The 2,586-nt window shown below is 66.3% G+C and overlaps 1 protein-coding gene across 1 annotated transcript in view; it reads left to right on the top strand.

Annotated features, from left to right (window-relative positions):
* Positions 1–2,586, top strand: part of PAPLN (papilin, proteoglycan like sulfated glycoprotein) — a 43,532-nt gene that overhangs the window by 12,807 nt on the left and 28,139 nt on the right. The window contains exons 9-12 of the mRNA XM_045288184.1: positions 8–27; positions 911–1,118; positions 1,547–1,723; positions 1,919–2,060. Of these exons, the coding sequence (XP_045144119.1) occupies positions 8–27; positions 911–1,118; positions 1,547–1,723; positions 1,919–2,060 (547 nt within the window). The remainder of the gene's footprint in view (positions 1–7; positions 28–910; positions 1,119–1,546; positions 1,724–1,918; positions 2,061–2,586) is intronic.

Below are 2,586 nucleotides of genomic sequence, written 5' to 3'. Positions count from 1 at the left end.
CCTTCAACCCTGTCCACAGACCAAGCGGTGAGGCCCTTGCCAGCCCTGCCCCACCACGGAGGGGGTACCCTGGACCTGCAAGGGAAGGGCCTGGGACCCTGGAGCTGTTCAGGTGTAAAGCCAAGCTGGGGTGGGGAGCGGAGAGGCTGTGGGAGGATATGCACTTGCAAGGGGTAGTGGGGGAAACTCAGGGCCTGAGCCCCAGTCCTAGGACTTGAGCCCCTGTCCCAGGGTTTGAGCCCCAGTCCCAGGGCTGTGCTTTCTGGGAGGGATATTTGTGCTCAGTGCCTGGGATGCCGGGTCTGGGGCAGGAGGGGCCAGGGAAGGTGCTGGGGGCCTGTCTGAACTGGCAGGCCCGGGATCTTGTTGGCATCGGCCTTGCCTATGTTGGCATGCAAAGGACCTCTTATGTGCACCGGCCGGGAGCATGGCACCTCTTGGGGGCCCAGCGTATGTGCAGGACCAGGTAATCAGCAGGCCTGGGCAGTGCCCGCTGCGTGCCTTGGTGGCAGCTGGTCGCAGAATGGTGGTGGCTCTGGCTTTGCATGGTGCAGGGAGACTGCCTTTTCCTCCGGCTGTAGGGCCCTCTGCAGGCTGGGCCATGGCCTTGGTGAGCACACCCCCGGGTGATGCCCGCCTTAATGGCCAGGCTCGGCTTTCCAAAGGGGGCATGCTGTCGGACTGGGAGTGGGGGGCCTGACGAGAGGGAGGGGAGGTGTCATGTGGTGCGGAGGAGCGCCTGACCTTGTCCTTGTCCTGCAGGGCTCTTTCCTGCCCAGGTCTGAGTGTTGAGGGGACAAACTGGGTGGGGGTGGGGGGGTGGCGTGCTGGGCTTCATGCACACCTGTATGTGGGAGGGAACTGACAGTCAGGATGGACTCTGGCCCCCTCACCCGATTCTGCTTACCAGCTGGAAAATGGGACCGTGGACCCCCTGCTCAGCCTCCTGTGGGGGCGGCACCCAGTCCCGCCCCGTCTACTGCATCACCGTCAGTGGCACAGGGGACCAGGAGGCCATCAACGAGGCCGAGTGCACAGGCCTGCCTGGGAAGCCCCCTGCCACACAGGCCTGCAACCTCCGGCGCTGCGCAGCCTGGCATTCGGAGCCCTGGGGGGAGGTGAGGCCGAGGTGCCCAGGCTGGGATGTGGCTAGGCGGAGAGCAGGAGCAGGGCTTGGGGGCAGGGGCAGGGCTAGGAGGAGGTCCCTGGGCTCCCGGTCCAGTGCTGCTGCGTCTCCTGTGGGCTCCAGGACAGGACAGGAGAGCGAATGAAGCTGAGGCTGTGGCAGGGTGAGGGGCAGCAGCGTCCAGGGTTTCGGGTGCCCACCCACATTCAAGGGGCACAGGAGGGCATGTGGACACACACTCCAGGTGATTTCAGGAGTCATGACTCAGGCTGCGTGATCTCAGGGGACTCACTCAGCCTCTCTGGACCTGCGATCTAGACACAGGCTGCGGGGTACTGCCCACCCTCTGTGCCCAACCTGTCCCTCGGGGGTGGCTCCCGTGGGTAGGGCAAGTTCCTGCTGACAGCCCGGTCCTTGCAGTGTTCGGCGAGCTGTGGCTCTGGCGTCCGGAGACGGACCGTGACCTGCCGGGGCGACGAGGGGTCTGAGCTGCATGCTACAGCATGCCCCTCGGACCAGCCGCCTCTCACAGAACCCTGTGTGCGAGACGACTGTCCCCTTGGTGACCAGGCCTGGCAGATTGGCCCCTGGAGTCCAGTGAGTGCCCCTCACGCCCCCCACCCCCACACACCTGGTGTCCGGCCTGCCTGTGTGTCTCCGTGGGGCTGACATGATGGGAGTGGGTCTTGGTGCCCCCTTTTGCCTTCCTAGTGGGCTCTCCCAGCCCAGCCTCCGGGGTTTTTCTCTCTGCATGTGTCTTCTCCCCACCCCGTCCCCGCCCCATGGGCCCAGTGCTCCACGAGCTGTGGCTCAGGCACTCGGGAGCGGCAGGTCCGCTGTGCCCTGGGGCCACCCAGCTACTGTGAGAGCCTGCGGCTGCCCAGGCCCGCGGAAACGGAGCGCTGTCACACCCAGCCCTGCCGCCCAGCTCAAGGTGAGCACCTGGGGCGGTGTTGGCTCTCACACTCTCCCCCCCCCTCCCCCTTCTCCCCATACTACCTCAACGGGCACTGGACTATTGAGGCCGCCGGGGCCCTGCCTGTGGCCAGCACCATCTTGCAGTACGAGCGTGGCGCCGAGGGGGACCAGGCCCCCGAGCGCCTCCATGCTCGAGGTCCCACCTCCGAGCCCCTGGTCATTGAGGTCAGCTGGGCTGCAGGGGTGTGGGAGCCTGTGCTCCCCAAGGTCTTGGGGGTTCCTGGGGGCCTGAGCCTGGCATTGGAGGGGCTGTGGGATGAGGGAGGGGCACCCAGCTGGTCGCAGACCGCAACAAGGACCCCTATCCAGTTCATCAGCCAGGAGGCCAACCCGGGCGTGCACTACGAGTACTACCTGCCCCTGGGCTTCGCCGAGCGCGGCTTCGGCTGGAGCCACGGCTCCTGGGGCGACTGCAGCGCCGAGTGTGGAGGAGGTGAGGGCCCCGCCCACTCCACCGCGCGTCCAGTTTGTGTGAGAGACTC

Source organism: Echinops telfairi, unplaced genomic scaffold, assembly GCF_000313985.2.
Source record: "Echinops telfairi isolate 266 unplaced genomic scaffold, ASM31398v2 ScPeMD7_18;HRSCAF=68, whole genome shotgun sequence".
Taxonomy (NCBI): domain Eukaryota; kingdom Metazoa; phylum Chordata; class Mammalia; order Afrosoricida; family Tenrecidae; genus Echinops; species Echinops telfairi.
This window is presented reverse-complemented; position numbering and strand designations above follow the sequence as displayed.